The following is an 18,923-nucleotide window of genomic DNA, read 5'->3' as shown; positions in this document are numbered from 1 at the left end:
CTGGCCTCGGTTGGCTCTTCTTGCGCCTGCGCAGTCCAGTAAATTCGCAAAGCGGGGATTAGGTTCGCCGGAACCCATGCCCCGTCTTCTGCTTCCGGGTCGGAGCCATGGCGGTGGCAAATTCAAGTCCTGTCAATCCCGTGGTGTTCTTTGATGTCAGCATTGGCGGCCAGGTGAGGCCCAGGCCGCCACTGCGCCGAAGGGACACTGCACGGGGTCAGCCGGGAAGATCTCACCCACCCAGGGATAGCGGATTCAAGAATCCAGGAAGCGAAACTGGACCAGACCCTACCGACTTGCGGGGCAGGGGCACGGGAGGGGGAGGAGAAGTCTTGCCCATCCTAGCGCCCCGCAGGGGGAGGGACTGGGCGGCACGGAAGGAGAGACTATGGAGGCGGAGGTGGAAGAGACCGAGTGGCATGCGGGAGAGAGGGGTCGGCCCCTTCAGTTCCCTGCTCGCTGAGGCCTTCATGGTCTTGGACCGGGCATTCTGACCATCTCCCGCCGTTTGCAGGAAGTTGGCCGCATGAAGATCGAGCTCTTTGCGGACGTTGTGCCTAAGACGGCCGAGAATTTTAGGTAAGGAGATGTTCCAGACCTGCTAAATTAACCGAACCGGAAGGTGGATCCGGAACGCGTTATCCTCTGCCTGCCTCCGTCCGTCCGCTCTCTGCCCTTGAGATCGGAGTCACCGTTTTTACTCTTCCCATATCAATTTTGTTGTTTATTTGTATGCTTAGGTGTGTGGACATCGGCTGGTGGGCTTGCTGGCGGTGGGCTGGTGGGCTTGCTGGCGCGAATGTCTGTGCTCCCCATCCCCACCCCATTAGGGGCGCCCTCAGCTGTGATGTCATGGTAACTGAATCACTCTTTTCCCTTTAAGGCAGTTCTGCACTGGAGAATTCAGGTCAGTCTCAGACGTGGTTGATTTCTCTGCTTGCTCTTGAAGGGTGTCCTGGGGCTGCGGTGGGGTTTTGGGGAACCACCGGCCCGCCTTGAATGATTGCTGGTGACAGTAACAGAAGGTAATAGTCCAAGGGTCTGTCTTCAGTTCATTTGCCTTCTTTATCTCTCTTCTCCCAACCATCTTTAGGGGAGTCCCTTGGCGCTAGTGGGTGGTAAACTGGATAGGCCTATGATTACCTGTCGTCATTCCAAATTTCTTTCTTTTTGGTTATAGAAAAGATGGGGTTCCGATAGGATACAAAGGGAGCACCTTCCACAGGTAAGGCCTTGGCAAGCCATCCTACAGGCTTTTAGAGTTACTTCCTTGGGGGTAGTTCCCCCTTCATCTCTTTAGAGGGAAATAAAACCATAGGATAATTCCTAGGTCTTGAGAAAGAATGTTTTTGTGAACTCCACAATTGATTTGAAGGCTTATTAAAAGCCAAAGTAATAAACATTTTATTTTTAAATCAATGTTTTTCTAAATGACGAACCTTGTCTCAGGATCCTTTATTCTCTGTTTCAGGGTCATAAAAGATTTCATGATTCAGGGTGGGGATTTTGTTAATGTAAGTACTATTTCTTTGCTATCAAAGCCCTATAGGAATATTATTTTTTGTTATTGCTGTTACTGCTATTTCTACTACAAGGCCCAGTCCTAAGGTTTGAAATAGCCAAGTTTGATGGGGGGCTGGGGGTGATAGGAATGCCCTTTAGAGTTGCTGGCTACTACTCTTTATACCACTAGATGACAGACGTCAGCACTCTGAGTCACTGACTCCCGTATCTCAGCCTTTTAGGGCCAGGAACCGGACTTTCCCAGCACACCTCTAGATGATCCATGAGAGATACAAACTAGTCAGTCACATGAAATTTGGGTAGAAATCAGATGCAGTTTTGTTTTTTTTTCTAAATGGCAGTAAGTCCTTTTTCAGTGAGCTCAGTGCTTATGCTGTAATTCCCTTCCACCTCTGGTATCACAGTGCCTGGAAAGCTGAATTTTTCATCACAAATCGATCAGTGGGCAAAGGATCAGAGCAACAGAGGTAGATCATTCTGGAGGGATGTTTCCTCTATTTACTAGCAGAGCACAGTAGACTAGTTCTTCACTTTGAAGCATAACTTTCTTGTTATGTTCTAGACTGTATGCGTCTCTCATACCAAGCCTCTTCCCCTTCCTCTGACCTCGGAGGGTGTTGAATAAATCATAACTCTTCTTAACCCTCCTTTCGTCCTTAGCTAACCACTTGCATGCATGTGCATGGTGGTCTTATTAATATCATTTGGTTAGTCATACTGCTATTTTCTTGAATCTGGAAGAATGTCTTATGTGTATGTTTATTTAGTTTAACTCTTAGGAGTTTTTAAAGACGTATTTCCTGTCTAGGTAAGGTTACAAAGTGGCAGATTTTAGGTTGAACCAGGCTTTTCATTTGTTTCATATGTGTGATGTTGTAAAACTGGGACATTTCACTAGAAGATTCCAGAGTTTTGTTTTCTCTCTAAAGAATGGAAAATAGGGGTGCACTAGGGCTGTGTTTCTCATGTAGCACTAGGGGTTTGGAATCAAATAACTTCTCCCTTTAAACAGGGTCTGTCCTTGCCGTTTCACCTCAGTCACTATCATCTGCTTCCCTTATTTATGTCACTTGTCCCTGTAGGCATTTAAGTTTGCAACCCCTGGCTACAACTGATGACAGTAGGGCTTGGGCGACTGTATACTTTGTGTTAGCTGGTGAGAAGGGCTAAGAATCTATTCTCTGCCTTCTTTTCTTTCTTTCCACACGCTCCTATATAGCCATATTAACAGGGACAGGACCAGCTTTTTACTGGTCATTGCCAGGCACATCCAGTCTCTTGCTGATAGCTCCAGGGTCAAACAGCATAGTTGGTCAGCCAGAAGGCTGAGTGTCAGCAAGAAACAATTGTTCGGAGTCACTCTTAGGAAAGAAAAAAACAGAATGAGCAAGAAGCAGAAGTAGGATTTGAGACCTTCTAAAGTGGGACCCAGAATATATGTTTGTTTTAATAATTTTTTTTGGTTGCAAAAGTGCAAAAAAGAAAATAAGTCATCTCTCAAGGAATCTTGCTTCTCAAGAATATATTCTTGGCATTTTAGCTTACAGCTGTCAGTCTTATCATTGCATATGTATGTGTGTCAAATAGAATTTTTTTTTAAGATTTTATTTATTTATTTGATGTGGGGCTCAATCCCAGAACCCTGGGATCATGACCTGAGCTGAAGGCAGATGCTTAACCAACTGAGCCACCCAGGCGCCCCCCCAAATATAATTTTTTTTTAAAGATTTTTATTTATTTGACAGAGAGAGAGACAGCCAGTGCGAGAGGGAACACAAGCAGGGGGAGTGGGAGAGGAAGAAGCAGGCTCCCAGCGGAGGAGCCTGATGTGGGGCTCGATCCCAGGAACCTGGGATCACGCCCTGAGCCGAAGGCAGACGCTTAACGACTGAACCACCCAGGCGCCCCCCCCAAATACAATTTTTAATAGACTTAAGATCATGTATATGTTTTTATTTTTTTATACTTAATAATTGTCTACATTTTCCCTTGTCATGAAGTCATTCTTTGTAATAGCTGCTTAATATTCCATTGTGAGTAGGTAACAAATTTATTTGATCAGTTCACTATTGTTAAAAATTTAAATTGCTTTTATTTATTTTATAAAGATTTTATTTATTTATTTGAGAAAGAGAGACAGAGGGAGAAAGAGAGAGCACGAGTTGAGGGGGGCAGAGGGAGAGGGATAAGCAGGCTCCCCGCTGAGCAGAGAGGCCGATGCAGGGCTCGATCCCGGGACCCTGAGATCATGACCTCAGCTGAAGGCAGATGTTTAACCGACTGAGCCACCCAGGTGCCCCTCTTTTTAAAAAATATTTATTTATTCATTTGATTTCTTTTTAAGATTTTATTTATTTGAGAGAGAGCATAAGCAGGGGGAGTGGCAGAGAGAGAGGGAGAAGCAGGCTCCCTGCTGAGCTGAGGGCAGGTGCTTAACCAACTGAGCCACCCAGGCATCTCTATTCATTTAATTTTTAAGTCGCTTTCTGTTGTTTGCTCTGAAAATTAATTTTGTCATTTTCCATACTCTGGCTCCTGGAGAGCAATAAATAATGTTATTATAGAGAAGGATGTGAGAAGTGATCTGCCCCCCAGGTTTATTGGGAAATTGGAAGTGAACTTGTTTTTCTCTTCCTTCTGTATGGACGTAGGTGTTTGTGTGGAGTTAAAGATATAATAGCTCTCATTTATATAGTGCTGTATCAGTTGCAAGGTCTTTTCGGATTGGATCATCATGGCAGCAGTGTAAAGAGCAGGTTTCCTCTTCACTCGATAGCTGAGAGAAGCGAGGCTCAGTAGTACGAAGTGACTTTCCCAGCTCATAAAGGATTGATCCGGAACTCACATCCAGATCTTTCTACTACACAGAGCTTGGTTTTAATTAATTTTTAATCAAATAAAGGTTTGATTTTGACAGTTTTTTTCCTTGTCTGGCTTACGTAAATCCCCTTTGGTAATCTTTGCCCCAATAAAGGCCCCTTGATTCTGCCCTATGTCAGTGCTTTCCGTTTCTGCCATGCACCCCATATTCGTTTTCTTTACCAACTGGCCGAAAGAGGTTGGTCTTTTGGCACCCTCTCAGGAATTCTGTTTAAGGTACTACAAGTATGGCTGTGCCAAGTTGCTTTATTGCCCTGACTTAAGTTGGCTCACCTGAAAAATGAGGAAGATAGTAGTGCTTATTCCATGTAGTTACTGGAAGAACAAAGAGGTAATGCTAATAAAGCTAGTTTCAGTAGAAATTGGGGGTTTATGATAGGGTGTTTCAGGACACCCAAAGGAAGAAACAGAGCTAGGAACTGGAAAGCCACATAGAACCAAGGCAGTCCTTTTTTTCTGTTTCTCCAATGCTCTCTGTACATGTGTAGCCTTCTCTTTCTGTTCTCCAGTCCACTTTGCAGAGGATGGTCACTGCCAGCTTCCAGGCTCACATGATAAATTCAGCGTCAAAGAGGGCATCCCCAGTCCTCCTTCACAATTCCCAGAGAAGGAACTTTAGTGGGCCCTGCGTTAGTTGGGCATCCTCCCCTGGACCAGTCAGCTTTGGTCAGGAGGCTGGTATCTGTACAGACGAGGCTTCCAAGAGCCCATCCACCTGCTTAGCTTGGGGGCATAGGGATAGTGGTCAGTTAAGTGGGTAATTTTCTATGACTACAGGCATGAGAGTCTTTGGGAATGGCAAGGATTATGTATGTGATCATTGTACTGTTGTTCCCTACTCTGCCTGTGTCTTAACTGAGCTTTCTAGAGGCCCAGCTGTGACCTGTTTTACCCAATCTGTGCGATGCCCTGGCCAGTGTGTGGGCTGCAGGTGCCTTGAATGGGGCTGGCTTTGATTGTAAGATAGGGTCCAAGAGGTGTGACTCGCAAAGTGACCTTCAAGAGGAAGAGTGCACCTTAAAAAAGTTGGCTGTGGTGCAGCAGCATTCCTCCTCTGGGTTCGGGGAGGGGCGGGGGGCAACGCTCAAAACTTGCTAACACTTCCTTTTTTTCTGCTCAGGGAGATGGTACTGGAGTTGCCAGTATTTACCGGGGGCCATTTGCAGATGAAAATTTTAAACTTAGACACTCAGCTCCAGGCCTGCTTTCCATGGTAAGTAAGGTCCAGTCAAGGTTTTGGGTTAGATTTGTATCCGGCAGGTTTCTGGGCCCTTCTTGAGGCCCAGTGCTGTGTCTTAGGATGGAAGCAAATTCTTTACTTCTCTTGCTTGTCCCAGGACTCACCTCTGCCACACTCACCTCCTTCCTCAGGTGGCTTTGATTTTGTTGGGCTGGGTCCCCTAGCAGCCTGGGGAGCCACAATTGAACTCTCTGATGTGTGTTTTCTTACCTTTGTTTGAGCCGGGGTTCATGGCTCGGCATCCAGCCCTGCTGCTCAGAGCCTGGCCAGTTGTGCTTTCAGGACACAGAGTCCATGTGTCCAGCACCTTTCCACTCATGCTGCCTCCTGGCTGGTCCCCCTCTGACCACTCCTCCCCTGAACTGGCACCCCTTCCTACTGAGACCCACTCCCATACCTCACTCTCTTTCTCAGCCCCCCTCCCCGCTCCACTTAACCCCCTCATCTACCCCACTCCTCACTCTCCTGCATGCTCACTCCCCCTTCTTCCCCTTATTCATCCTGCCCTCCTTTTTCCTTACTCATCCCACCTTGCATCCCTCTCACTCTTCAATCCCCTTCCTGCCTCCCCTCATTATCCATTTCCCTAGCAATGCCTCCATTCTCCCTTCTCCAGACCCCATATTAACAGGCACATGCTCTGTCCTGCTTGCCTACCCTTCCACGGATCTTCACAGGCATTTATCAAGTGAAGGTTTACTAACTCCCACTCTGTTTCAGGCCTCAGGGTAGGTACAAGGGTATAGACCTGATCCCTGCCCTTGCCACACTTAACATCTAATGAGGGAATCACACATGCAAACTGACAACCCCAGCGTAACGTAATTCACACCACCACCTGTTAAGATGCGGGCCCCTCAGGGTATGTAAAAGTACCAGGAGGGCCCATGGAATGAGAGTCATTACTCTGAGGGGTCAGGCACGGCTTCACAGAGGAGAGTGGCATGGTCAAGGGACAGAAGGTGAGGAAAGATGAGAACATAGGATATGAATGGGGGAGGGAAGGGCCAGTAGAGACACTGGAGAGGAAGGTGGGTCTAGCTCAAGGGCTTTAAATGCCAAAATTAGGATGAAGTGTGTGGGCTTTCTTCGTAGGTTACGGAGAGCCGTGTGCTTTTTTGAGCAGGGTTCACCAGCTTCGTGGTTTAGAGGGAAGCCCCTGGCTGCAGTGTGAGTGGCAGATGGGACTAGAAATTGGGGGCAGAGAAGCCAGTCAGGAGGCTGCCATGAGAATTGGGCGAGACCTGCCCAGCAAACAGTGTGCAAGCCCCCTTTTCGGAAAGCCAGGCTGGGCAAGCGCAGGTAAATGCTGCAGGAGTAGCTTAGGTGGGCTTCAGTCATCTCCAGGAGGGCTAGAACCTTCTAGCGGCATGCCATCTATGCAGGAGTCAGAAAAATGAAAGGAAATGTTGGTCTGTGCTCTCTCAAGCTGACCCTGGCGAAGTTGTACAATCACAGATCACGTGGCACAATTGTTTTTGTTTCCATCCTCCCCTAAATCCTAAATTCCTCAAGGGCAGGGACTGGACCTCAGTGGTCTCCAAGCCCTATTTCCTGATACAGAAAGGCGCGATGCAGATACCAACGAAGGAACAAAAGATCATCAGAACGATGGCTAACATTTATTGGCCAGTTGCTCAGCAGGCACTGTATTTGCATTAGTTCACTTTAATCCTCTCAACATCCGTTTGAGGTAGGTACAAATGAGAACACTGAGGCCCAGAGAGGTCATGTGACTAAACTGCGGTCGCATGGTCCGTGGTGGAGGGACTCCAGCGAGGTTGTCATCTGGCTCCAGGGCTTACTCTTGAGAGCAGTAGGCTGTAGGGCCTGAGACAGTGAGTAAATGCGTGGCTGAGGGCAGAGAGTGTCCTGGGAGCCGGTAAATGTGTATGACCCCTCTCCCGCCGGCTTGCTCATAAAGGCCCATACACTGGCAGCACGGTAGATCGAATGACTGCTCAATTGGGGAAAAGAAGGAAGCAAAGAATTGGGAGCCATGGGAAGTCTGTCCCTCATCCCGCAGCGTGTGCCTTCTCTGACTGGCTCAGACATTCCCTTGCTTTGGTGTAGGAGTTGTTCGTAAATCCACGCACAAAACCCGAAAGTAGCCCCATCTTACATGGGGCACTTCTGAGTATAAAATAAAATCCCTAGTGAGGTAGTGAGCACGTTCCCCTGGCCAGTGTCATGAATGTATTTCATACACGCTTTTATTCCTGCAGCTGAACACAGAATCAACCAGTTTAAATCTATGAAGCGTCCTATTACTGCTGGTGACCTACCTCATAATTTCCAGTCCTGCCTCGGTCATGTTAATCTTACAAGACCTGTGATTTTAATAGTACTCTCGGTTTCCCATCATCTACTCCTTTTGTCCAAAACAAGGGAAGTATGCAATAAAATGTTCACAGAGACAGACACGGTCACAAGGCAGTTCTACTGAAAGGTAACGTGGACTTGGTGACGCACAAAAGCCTGAGTTTAGCATATTAAAGGCAGCTCCGGGTATCAACGTAGAAAGTACAAAAATACACTTCATAAGAAAGTCAAATATTGCTTTTCAAAGTGTCCCCGTGCACCGTAATCATCTCCTGTTCTTTTATACGGCATTGTGAAATGTAATGATGTAGAAACAGTTTCAAGGGAGGACATGGGATACGGCTAGAGACTTTCAGTTTCTCAATTAAGAAAATACTTCTTCGTGTAAAATTCAATAAGAAAGGATTTGGCGTGTAGCTGTACAAAGCAAACATTCCTGATTAAATGTGGTCTTTTTCCAGCATGGCCCTAACAGAGCAACTTCTCGCACCTTAAAGTCTTTTATTACCATTGTTATGGTGCGGCACAAAGCGATTGAGATAAAAGAGCTTATGGCACAGGCAACAGGCTTTTTCTCCGTGGTATCTAACTTGTAACTGTAATCCAGGGATAACCAGTGTTGGATTAAATACAGCAAATCAGTCCCTGTGAACAGTTGTTCGCGTTTTAAAAATTCACGCTGCAGGAGAACTGTACTTTATTCAGGGATCTAGCTCCTTGAGGGCAGTGATTACGTATCCTGTTTATCTCCATACCCTTGGATCCCAGCTCAGGACCTGGCTTATGGTAGGTATTCAGTAAGGTTTGCTGAAAGAAAGGAATCAGGGCTACAGGCTCTTTTGGGAATCTTTTTTTTTTTTTTTTTAAGATTTTATTTATTTATTTATTTGTCAGAGAGAGAGAGAGAGAGAGCACAAGCTGGGGGAGCGGCAGGCAGAGGGAGAAGCAGCTCTCCGCTGAGCAGGGAGCCCGATGCAGGGCTCGACGCCAGGACCCTGGGATCATGACCTGAGCTCAAGGCAGATGCTTAACCGACTGAGCCACCCAGGCGTCCCCTCTTTTGGGAATCTTGCCCTTCGGGTAGCATGGCCGGGAAGACTCACTGAAGGTACACTTGGTTTTTGTCAGGCAAACAGTGGTCCCAGTACAAATGGCTGCCAGTTCTTCATCACCTGCTCTAAATGTGATTGGCTGGATGGGAAGCACGTAGTGTTTGGTGAGTCCTATTCCTGTCCCAGAGTCTGGGCCCCATTCACACAGAGTGGGACTTCCAAAGGAGCCAGTCCTCAGACTGTAATCCCCAGAGTGCTCGACTGATGTGACTGCTCTGGGAAGGTGGAAGTGGTGGGAGGTGGGGAGGAGTGTGGTTAGAGCACTAGAGGAAAGGACAGAGGGGCTATCTCATGGAGGTGTAAACGCTGAGGTGATCGTATGTCTGGGAGGGAAACCCGGATGGTATCACTTAAGAAATGCCACACAGAGAGAGCGCGGTACAGTAGGGCTTTGCAATCACCCAGACCTAGTACTCCACTCCTTCCTACCTGTGATTTTGGGCAAATTATTTCACTTTCATCAAATCTCAATTTTCTGATGGGAGTATGAGGATCAAATGAGATGCTGGCTAAGAGTGGACATGGGAAGCTGGAAAGTGCTATGCAAATGAGAATGATAAAGTCTAGCTCATACTCTTCTTACAGGAAAAATCATTGATGGACTTCTAGTGATGCGAAAGATCGAGGTGAGCCCTGTTTCGATTTCCTCTATCTTGGCCATTCTGGTCTAGTAGCATGAGTGTATCAGGCCCAGTCTGTACCGCCTCCAGTTACATGGGCTCCCTCAGGAAGAGGGAGGAGTAATAAGGAGAAGTACTGGCCCCCCTCCCCTCCCTGTTTTCTTGGCTTGTGAGTTTGCCTCTCTGATGCTCACCACAGTTTGGCCTCTGGCGGCCCCTTCACCTACTTGACAAAACCCAGCTCAGCGGTGAGTGCAGGACCCTCCGTGACCTGGCCCCACCACCTCTCCACAGCCCCTTCTGCCGCTTCTCCTCTGCGGTCCACTCGCGCCACACTACTAGCTCTTCTCCAAACATGCCGTACACATTCCTGCCTCCTGCTCCTTCCTGCCTCTCAGCGTCTGCTTGTGCTGTCTCCTCTACTAGAATGCTCTTCTCCTTTCTTTTGCTCCTGGTGGGATCCCATTCATCCTCCTAGGCCTACCTCAAATATCTCCTGTTGTGTGAATCCTTCTTGACCTGTTTAAGCGTGGTTGCTTCCTCTGCCCTGTTGTGTAAACTCTATCTTATAACTTACTGCATTGTTACATATCATAGGTTCAATTTTTCTAAATGTGGGACATTTTCTGTTTGATCTGGATTATCTTTACCCTTCTGCTAGGACATGGACTGTTATCATTTCAGTCCCTGAGTCCTCAGTCCGTAGCACAGGGCCTGGCAGGTATCAGTACATGTTTGGTGAGCGTGTGTGGCTGAGCAGATGAATCTCCACTGTGCTTTCTCTCCTAGAATGTTCCCACAGGCCCCAACAATAAGCCCAAGCTGCCTGTAGTGATCTCACAGTGTGGGGAGATGTAGTCCAGAGCAAGACTGATCAGGTACGTGTGTCTTTCTCCTCCTGGTTAGGAGTCCCCGGTGAAGACAGCATGGTCTAGTGGAAGGAACTTTAGACTTGAAAACATGGGATTGAGCCCCTTTTCCTGTCTATGTGACCTTCGGGAAATCACTTCCCTTTTCTGAGCCTGTTTCCTCATCTGTCAAATGGAGACAGTAGGTATCTCAGGCTCATTGTAAGGATCAGAAGAGAAAGGGTTATTAGGGCACTGTACTTTTCTACCACTTTGTGGTCTACAAAGTATCAACCTGAAAACCAGTAGGTGGTCTCTGACAGCGCTGTCAGTCTGTAGTTCCTTCCATTCATTGCACCTGCTGGAAGGCCCTGGCTCCACCCCTGGGTGACTCCCTGCCGGGAGCAGCCTGAGCAGCCAGGAGACACAGCTGTCATGCCTTTCTTGTCAGAACTGATGCTCGGGGCACCTGGGGGGCTCAGTTAAGTGTCTGCCTTTGGTTCAGGTCATGATCCCAGGGTCCTAGGATCGAGTCCTGCATCAGGCTCCCTGCTCAGTGGGGAATCTGCTTCTCCCTCTCACTCTCCCTTTGTGCTCTCTCTCAAATAAATAAATAAACTCTTAAAAAAAAAAAAAAAAAAGAACTGATGCTCATTTCCAGGCCCTGACTTTGTATCTGCCAACCTCATAAGTGAACGCAACACATCTCTCAGCCCGCACAGGCTCACTTCCTTCCCACATTTGCCACTGCCTGCTCTGTGCTGGGTGACAGAGGATTAAAACTACCTCTGTCTTTCAGGAGCTTATGGGGAATAAGACACATTCTCAGAGGTGATCACTAGCAATATGAGTGACCTTGCTAAGTTTTATCAGAGTTCAAGGGAGAAATTGATCACTTCAGCTAAGTGTGGGGTGGTGGTGTTTTGCCTTTCTTTTCTTTCTTTTTTTTTTTTTTTTTTTGATTTTCAAACCTGCAGAAAAGTTGGAAGAATAGTACACTGAACCGCCATCTCCCTTTCATCCGGATTTACCAGTGGTTAATATTCTTGTGTTATCATTTTACTTTGACGTTGGTTTTTTCTTTCCCTTCTTCCCTCTCCTCCCATTCCCTTTCCTCTCTCCTGCTCTCCTTCTTTCCTTCCTTTCTACCATCGTTCCTTCCATCGTTTTCCTTCATTTCTTCCCCATTTGAAAGTTGAAGACTTCTTGACACTTTACCCCTAAATACTTCAGCAAACAACTCTTAAAACTAGCATCCTACATAACCACAGTAATATTCTTTAATATACATGTTCCAACTTCCCCAGCTGTCCACATAGTAACTTTAATAGCTCTAAAAAAAAAAAATTCAATGAAGGTTCACGTATTTTATTTGGTCGTTTATTTTTAATTATAAAAGAAACATAATACAATGGCGAGAGAACAGTTCAAGTCTTTGTCGGTGCCCCTCTTTCCCATCCAGTCCCACTTCTGTCCCAGGAGGTAACTGCTTTATCAGTTTCATGTGTGTCCATCAGGGCCTTTTCTATGCCTATCTTATTTCGGGAGGTTTTGTTTTTCCTAAGTGTCATCATACTATTTTGTTCATTTGTTTTTCATTTGGCAGATGTCGTGAAGACTTTTCCTCTTCCATCACATGAAACTACTTCATGTAAGGGTGCCTGGGTGGCTCAGATGGTTGGGCATCTGCCTTCGGCTCAGGTCATGATCCCAAGGGCCAGGGATTGAGTCCCTTCTTGGGCTCTCTGCTCATCGGGGAGCCGCTTCTCTCTCTCCTCTGCCATTCCCTCTGCTTGTGTTCTTTGGCTCTATCTCACTGTCAAATAAATAAAATCTTTATAAATAAATAAATAAAACTACTTCATGTAAAAACAAAACTAACAATATGCTATGTTTGTAGCATATAGCTTATTTTACCCTTCTCTTATGATTTAAGTAGTTATAAATTCTGGGTCTTAGTTCTCTATTTTAAATGTTGTGACTGTTTGGTCTGGAACATATTTTAAGCAAAAACTGGCATTGTGTTGCTTATTTTAACTTTGGTGATATCCTTTGTTAAACAGAAGTTCTAAATTTTGATGAGGTCAAAATTATCAGTCTTTTCTCTTACCTTTTGTGGTTTTGTCTTGTTTTAGGAAGGTTCTTAGTATCTCAGATCATAATGTCTTTTGTATTTTTTTTCTAACATTTCTGTGGTTTTATTTATCTACTTTAAAAATTACCTAGAATTTATTTTTCTTTTCTCTCCTTTTTTTCTGAATGGAGATCTAGTCAAATGCCAGACCATTTTAATAACTGTACATACCTCTATCTGGGACTGACTTTGTGTTCATAGCATCTGGCACTTACAGGCATTCATTAAAAATTTATTACATGAGTTAATAGAGAGGGAGAATGCCAGGCATTTTAGGCAGGGAACTGGTGTGAGCAGATGCTGAGGCAGGCATGCACTGACGTATGCTAGAAGCAGCACGTGGTCCTCTCTCTCGTCCAGCCAAATGGTCCCTTTGGAGACACAGTTGACACCCTGTGCTTTCTTTTCTGCCAGTACTGGAGGTCCCTAGGGCTCAGCTTGCTCTCCCCCTTCTGTAGTGGCTGGCATTTCCCTCCTTCTCCCACTTCTTTCTTGGCTGAACCTAAGTCGAGCTACTGGGTCCTCTTCCTTCCAAGAATTGACCACTGACCACTACCGGAAGACAGAGATAAAAAGAATGGTGTTTAGAATTGTTTGATTGGGGCTTCTTTTCCATAGTTTTCTGAGTCCCTTATAGAAAGTTTGTGGAAATCCTTGTTGAGGGCTTGATTGCCGAGGGTGGAGATCACAGCCCTCCCCTCCCCATCTCTTCTTAGCAAAGGGCAAAGTAAACCTTTGCCCCCGTGGAAGCCTCTCTTCTCAGCCTGCAACCCAAGCAGAACAAATTCCACGGGGCCATTTGACGTTCCAGAGGCTTCTTAGACCAGAACCGTCCAATAGAAATTACTGTCTGTGATGGTGGAAATGTTCTGTATCTATGCTGTCCATCATGCAGCTCCAGCCACGTGTGACAGTTGAGCACTTGAACTATGTGGCCGATGTGACTGAAGGACTGAATTTTTAATTTAATTTTAATTAAATATATGTGTGGTACCTCCAGTTCAGTCTCCTACCCGTGACTTGCTCAGAACCGAATCTTTCATAGCTGATACTTAGAGGCAATATCATAATGGCAGTTATCATTTATTGCACGTACTTCTTGTGCTCTAATACTGAGCTAAGAACTTGAATTGTCTCATTTAACTTTACCAAAAATCCTTATCATAAGTTTTAAGGTGTTCGGGGATCTAGGTGGCAGTCTGACCTAAAGGGGCCCCACTTTGGGTTTCTCAGTAATGTGATTTGGGAGAAAGTAAGGAAAAGTGGAGATTAATTCCCCAGGGAGCAGGGTATCATCCCATCATTTTTCTTCCCAGCTGTAAAGCTAAAAGCATCTCTAATTCTATGGGAGTATTTCAGATCCCTCAGATTGTTTGGGGCAGGATAATTGTTGACAGCTAATATCGATGCTGTTTTCAAACCGTACTGGGCAGTATTTCTCAAACTTTAGTGCACTTATGAGTCACCAGGAGATCTTATTAAGATGCTGGTTCTGGCTCAGTGGGTCTGGATGGGGACAGAGATTTTGCATTTCCTTTTTTTTTTTTTTTAAAGATTTTATTTATTTATTCGACAGAGATAGAGACACCCAGTGAGAGAGGGAACACAAGCAGGGGGAGTGGGAGAGGAAGAAGCAGGCCCATAGCATAGGAACCTGACGTGGGGCTCGATCCCATCACGCCGGGATCACGCCCTGAGCCGAAGGCAGACGGTTAATGACTGTGCCCCCCAGACACCCCGAGATTTTGCATTTCTAACCAGCACTCCGGAGATGCTGATGCTGACTTTGAGTGGCTATAGTGGAATATCAGAGCCTGCTTTTTAATTGAGAAGCCACCATATTCCAATCAGAAAAGACCCAGAAGGAGATCCTGTCTTGGTAGTACCGGTCCAGCAGGAATCTGCTGCATTCAAATCAAGATATCACCTAATCACACATGTGAGGCCTTGTGTCTAGGCGCTGGAAATAGAAGAAGATGGGAAGGAGATAGAAGACCACACAGTGACTTGATCAGCTCTGCCTCCCTAGGAAGCACTTCTAGAACTTCTTCTGGTTTTGCCTTAGGTCCCAACTTTAGTTTTAGTGAACCTGAAGTTTTCTGTACAGCTCTAGATATAGAGACCATGGTTTTATCTCAGTGGATCCTGTGAAAGCTTTTTATGATGCATTTGGTTAGATACACATAAGTGAACCTTGGCCCTCAGGATTCTCTGCTGGAATCTGAACCGGGTTCTTTGCTACTTACAACCACTTGGGGACTAGTGGAGCCTCTGTTTTGAAAGCTTGAGAGTTTCTTGGAAAAGGGAGTGGCTGCGAGCTCTGGCAGCCCAGCTAGTCTGAACTGCTGCTCTTCCAGTTATCCCCAAACCTGGTACCTGTCGCAAGCAGTAGATAGCTTTCTTCTGTCATTGTTTCCCAATCTTCCTAAAGAATTGAATCACTTGGGGGCATTTGTTAAAGCTACTTATTCCCAGATCCCTTCCCTGGAGAGTTTGAGTGAGTGAGTTTGAGGTAGGATCCAGGATGCTATGTTTGTAACAAGCATCTCAGATGCTTCTTACCAGAGAAACATGGGTAATACTGCCCTAGGTAGTGCTGTGATGAGTATCTTTTAACATTTGCATCTTAGAAAAAATGTATAATTAGTGCAACGCATCATTTTACATGGTGATTAAGTTCAAATGTGATTAAGTTAAAAATTCAAATGGTGATTAAGTTAAAAATTAATTGTACCTGTGGGTAGTGGCTAGAACAGTGGGGAAGGTGCTGTTGGAATGACTGAGCTCTAGAAAACACTGTCCCCCCATTCTGGGATTACTCATAGATGTGATATATTCCTGTAGAGGAAGATGTTGGGACATGTTAGTGGCACATGGACGGGTCTTTCATTCTTTCCACAACTACGCACTGAGGGGGTAAAATGGGTCCCATGTTGCAGAAAAGGCTGCAAATTTGAAAAGCCTGGTCCCTGCCTTCAAGGCACTCACAGTCTCTTGGGGAAACTGACTGTGACAGTACAGTAAAGCACTGGACTGGAGGCTTCAGAACGAAGTAAGGAAAGCCGGAATGCTTGTGTCTGCCTGGAGCAGTTTGGGGAGACTACAGAAGAGATGGTGCTGTGGCTGAGTACGCAAAAGAAGAGAACTTCTCAGATGGCTGAAACGGGAGAGCGTTCCAGGCAGAGGGAACAGCATGAGCAAAAGCACAAAAGCAGGAAACAGCAGGAAGTGTCAGGGAAACAGCACCTAATTCCATATGGCCAAAGCAGGAAGGTCTGAAAAGAAAAGGGTAAGAGGTGAGGCTGGAGGAGGCCAGGGCCAGTTGTGAGAACCAGTTCAGGCAGAGACTCATTATGTTATCCTGAGAGTGGGCTTCGGATACTAGGCGCATTTTCCCCCCTGGGGTGAGAGTCCATTGTACTCCAGAGATGGTCAAAAGGGAACCTAGCCTGGTCCTCCAAAAAGAGGCAGGCCGACAGGAGCTGCTGGAGGATCCCGAGCAGAACATTGTGACTGAGTTTTCTTATCCAAAGATGGTTCTGGCAGCAGTGTGGAGGAGAAGCTGAGGCCAGTGAGGTGTCCACTGCAGCAGTCCAGGCGAGAGAAGAGGTTCCATAGGAAAATACAGGTCTAGGGAGCACCAGAGATTTGGCAGCAAATATTTGCATGGTGCTGGGTGTGTGACACTGTTGTTCCCTGCCCTGAAAGACAGAAGTCCTGCCAGCTAAAAAGGAAGGGAGGGGAGAATGGCTTCATTCCAGTCCGATCCAGTACAAAGGCAGAGCTCCCAGGGTGGTCATCAGGTCTCAGGCATTGAGGTGTGCCAGTTGGTGAAATACCACAGAGCCTTAAAAAAAAAAAAGGTAAATCTGTGTGTGTTGGCAGATTTCTAGGGTACGTTAAGTGACAAAGTCAAGATTTAGTACATTCGAAGAATTATTTCAGAAATTACTGTAGTGTGAAATATAGCTAACTGTTAGTAATGGTTTCTTGTGTAGTGTAGAGATGGCAAAGAGTTTTTTTCCTCTCCCATTTCTGTTGTCCCATCTATGCTTGAATTTTCTATATTGAGCATAGATCTTATAATAGAAATACATACCGTATATACGTAGTTTTAACTGATCCTAGTTGCTCCCAGCTGTTCCCAGGAGCATGTGGCTAACAGCAGTCTGAATCACTCCCTGGTCCCTCCGTCTCCCAGGTCTAGGCAGTCTGCAGTGCCTTCCTGGGTGCTCCCACAGTACTTGGTTCATCTCCCTGTAGAGCATTTAACTAGCGTATTACAAATGTGTTGGCCTGGTTTTCTCTAGACAGAACTTGAGCCAGGGACCATGCTGACTAACACAGTGCCTGGTCTATGATAGAGCTTAGGTCCTGGAGCACCATGGAACTTATAAAGTGCATTTATGCTGTTCTGTACATTCTGCTTGGGGGCCAGGGTTAAACTCTCTGAGCTTGCAGTGTGACACCAGGACTCACTGTATCCTGGAGGGAAAGGGGTGTGGCCATGTTTAGGGGGAGGGAGACAGAGTAGTTTCTGAGTGTACTCACTCGGTTCTCTGAGTTAAGCTAACTACCAAGGCCATAAACAGAGGGTGTGGACTTTACTTTCTGTATGACACTGGGACCAAAACCGGCAAGGAAGGAAGATTGCTCTTTGTTCTAGAGCTCCACAGAGAGCCATCGAGGTCTGGCAAAAAGCACACAGACTTTGAAGCCAAGGAGACCAGGAAGCCCCATCAAACCATTAAACCCCTTGGGACCCTAGTTTCCTCTTTTGCTTGATTACAGATAATATATACTGCACAGAGTTTATGAAGGGTAAATAAATGAGATGATATGTGTGGCCATAAATGTTAGTTTCTTTCTTTTTCGTTCTTCTGTAGTATACCTCTCAACTTTGTCCTGGGGAACCAAAGGTCTGACCGAGGGCAAGAGTCAGACCAGTTCTGCTGTTTTGGGAAGAGCAGGTTAGGAGTGTAGAGAAGAGCTGGGAGTATCGCCTGTCATGGAATGTCCCCTTCCAGTGCCTCTGAGCTGCTTATCTCTTCCATCCCTAATAGACCTCCACCTCTCTGCCATTTTAGGCCTTCCCTTGCTCTGGGTGATGCTCTTGAGTAAGATAATCCGGATTGGCCCCTGTGTTTGCTTCCGTGCCTGCTGCGGCCCTTTTTGATCAAGAGACCTTGGATGTGTCACAGATACAGAACCCAAGATTTTCTGTTTAAGTTTTCAATTGTAAATAAAGTTTTGTTTTGTTTTGGTACACGTGTTGTTTTTAAACAGTTGTAATGATAGCCTGTCTCCTCACACCTTAGCTTCAGCTGGAAGGACTGGCTCTCACCAGAGGCTAGCATGGACCAGAGCCAAACCGTCACTGTGGTTAGGTGATGCCTCAGACTTGCAAGCGATTGTAGCAGTCCCCTCTTGGGTTCCAGCTGATTGGGCAAAGAAGGCAAAGCTCCAGGGCTATAAGCACAATTTGTTCCAAGGATGTTCCCAGTAGGTTCAGTGTGGTTGGTTCTGGAGCCTGTGGGGAAAGGATCGCTAACTTAGGATATTTTTGGATCAGAGACTATTTGGTAGAACGTGTCTCAATCATGATGAAGTGGGAAAAATTTACTCAAAAATCTTGGTTTCAATCTGGGGTCGTTTTTTTAAAGAGTAGAGGTTTCGAGAAGTTCTCGTCCCCTTTCAGAGCTTCAGTTTTCTCATCTGTGAAGTGGGGATAATAATACCTATCTACTTCATAGCATTGTTGAAAGGTTCAGATAAGCAAATGATATGGCTATATGAAGGTCACTTGTGAACAGTAACGTGCTTGGAAAATGCTTATCTGGAAAGGACATAGCCCAACACAGAAAGATCCCAGCAAGCATAATGTTCAAGAGGTAAAGAGAGTTCCATGGTGTTCCTTTCCCGAGGCCATTTCTATACATTCCTACTTTTTCTGTCTTGGCTTACAGGCAGGGGTGACGCAGAACTCCTGGCAGCGACAGACGTAGCACAAAGCTGAGCTCTGTGACAGAAGAGGACCTGGTTCTAAGTGCCATTTCTGTGTATTGGGGTACAGGGAGCTGGGAGACATACAAGGGCCCTACGATATAGATATTTGCAACTCCCTATAGCTAAGTAAACAGGGTTCGGGGGACAAAGTGAAGAAAGGACTGACCTAGTGGAGGAGGGATCTTTAACTGGAAAAGGTGGAATTATAGAGAGGAAGGAGAATGAGCAGCTCAGATC

General features: G+C 46.0%; 1 protein-coding gene across 1 annotated transcript; it reads left to right on the top strand.

The window, feature by feature from the left end:
• Nucleotides 1-14: 14 nt before the first annotated feature.
• On the top strand, nt 15-17,944 carry PPIH (peptidylprolyl isomerase H). The gene is made up of 10 exons (XM_008699347.2): nt 15-173; nt 515-579; nt 884-907; nt 1,181-1,225; nt 1,472-1,514; nt 5,525-5,617; nt 9,095-9,182; nt 9,664-9,704; nt 10,488-10,576; nt 17,768-17,944. Exons 1-9 carry the CDS (start codon nt 108-110, stop codon nt 10,554-10,556), a joined length of 534 nt encoding a protein of 177 aa, XP_008697569.1. The 5' UTR covers nt 15-107; the 3' UTR covers nt 10,557-10,576; nt 17,768-17,944.
• Nucleotides 17,945-18,923: the final 979 nt, after the last annotated feature.

Source organism: Ursus maritimus, unplaced genomic scaffold (genome assembly GCF_017311325.1).
Source record: "Ursus maritimus isolate PB19 unplaced genomic scaffold, ASM1731132v1 scaffold_12, whole genome shotgun sequence".
NCBI lineage: Eukaryota > Metazoa > Chordata > Mammalia > Carnivora > Ursidae > Ursus > Ursus maritimus.
The sequence above is the reverse complement of the archived record's forward strand: the minus strand, read 5'-3'. Positions and strand labels throughout refer to the sequence as shown.